Raw genomic sequence first — 1,795 nt, 5'->3', positions numbered from 1 at the left:
GACGAACAGCAACAGTCTGAAGATTTGTATTAAGAGCTACAGGGCTATGTATGATGCCCTGCCGCACTAAGATAGTAGAGCCTCCCGTTGCTTTATCTCCAGGAGGAGAAAAGGAATGATAATCATCGTACTGCCTTAAGGTAAACTGATCTGTAGTTTTCAGGTATGTTTCCTGAAGACATAATGCTGACGGTTGAAGATCCTGTATCAATAATTGTATCTCAGTAAAATTATGCCTAAGTCCTCTGCAATTCCACTGTATGATATTTGACAACTGAGTCATGGTGGCTCAATTGGAGACCGCTCGCGTGAATGTGAGGAGGAACTATTCCTCCGCCTGTCCTGAGAGGACAGAGTAACCTCCATGTCCAGAGGCCCAAAGGAGTTCTGTAAAGTAACTTCTGAAGGCGAAGGGACAATAGGTGGCTGTTTTTTACTCAATTTCTTTTTCTCTTTTTTCCCCAGATTTGCTGGTTGTTTCCCAGACGGTTGCGATTGTGTCTCAGACTGAATTTCAGTCTGAGATCCAGAAGTTGATTGACTGATGGCAGGAATAGGTATGGAAATAGTGGAATTTGGAATGGTAGCAACAGGTTGTTCTGACTTGACCCATGTCAAGTCAGTCTGACACGAAATAGATGATGTTGCTACTGGGCGTGAGACTGCAGCGGAGTAAGAAATAGTAGATGGAGTCGTGCTCTGATCTTTCAATAGTTTTTTAGCATCCAGGTACGGTATGTTCCTTTCACATTTCAGTTTCATCTGCCACACAGGGCAAGATTTAGATGAAGCAACATGAGGGCCATTACAGTTAGCACACTTCAAATCAGTTTCGCAGTCAGTGCTCTCATGGTTGGCACTGCAACGATGACATACCACAGAGTTACGACAGGATTTGGAGCCATGACCGAAACGTTGAAACTTGTAGCATCGGAGCGGATTGGGGACATACACATCCACTCCGATGTGGAAGTAACCTGCTTTAATTGACTGGGGAAGGGTTGTACGGGCAAACGTCATGAGATACGTATTTGTATTGGTGATGACACCGTCCTTCTTGAAAGTTAAACGTTTAACTGCAGTAACAGCCTGGTCTGCCAACTCCGTAGCGATTTCGTCTTCAGACATGTCGGACAGACAACGAGCCCTGTCACGAACAATGCCTCGACAAGAATTTAATGTTCTGTGCACAGACACAGCAACCTCAATATTTGCAAATGTAGAGATAGATAAAAGGTTGAGAGATTGCTGTCTCCGAGCACACTCCACCAGAAGCGAACAACTACGGAGACGGGTGACGTTCTTGACCTCACCGCAAATCCCGGACACAGCCTTAGAAACAGCAAAAGGATTCAATTTTATGGGTAAGTTATCAGCAGCCTCAATCACCAGGAATTTAGCCCATGAATCAATATTTGGAGAAAGATTCCCCGTTGAAATTTCAATTTCCTCCAGACGTCTCTTGTTTTCATTACGAGATGAACCAGATTGTGGGAGAGCCATGTTGAAAAGAAAATGATTCAGCACCCCTGTTCCCCACCCGCCATCGAGTGTCAACAAGGACAGTGATATATTGCACCGGATATCCAGGATGCAAACACCAGGGATACAGGGATGTTATACTCCAGCGAATATGACTTGTACAGCTATATTTATCTACCAGATGTAGTGCCAGGCAGGTTCAGTCCATGACAAGAAACTGGAGACATACAGAATACAGAGGTCAACATCACCAGATTGGCCCATGAGCCACCGCCTTCTGGCGTAAGACTCTAGGCAATTAATTCCATCAAAA

At 44.7% G+C, this 1,795-nt stretch overlaps 1 protein-coding gene across 1 annotated transcript; it reads right to left on the bottom strand.

Annotated features, from left to right (window-relative positions):
* Positions 1 to 279: 279 nt before the first annotated feature.
* Positions 280 to 1,503, bottom strand: LOC139461382 (uncharacterized). Its single transcript, XM_071242987.1, has one exon. It carries the CDS (start codon positions 1,501 to 1,503, stop codon positions 280 to 282), a length of 1,224 nt encoding a protein of 407 aa, XP_071099088.1.
* Positions 1,504 to 1,795: the final 292 nt, after the last annotated feature.

Source organism: Haliotis cracherodii, unplaced genomic scaffold, assembly GCF_022045235.1.
Source record: "Haliotis cracherodii isolate W230 unplaced genomic scaffold, xgHalCrac1.p SCAF_14, whole genome shotgun sequence".
Taxonomy (NCBI): domain Eukaryota; kingdom Metazoa; phylum Mollusca; class Gastropoda; order Lepetellida; family Haliotidae; genus Haliotis; species Haliotis cracherodii.
Note: the sequence above shows the minus strand (reverse complement) of the source record. Positions and strands in the feature narration are given on the sequence as shown.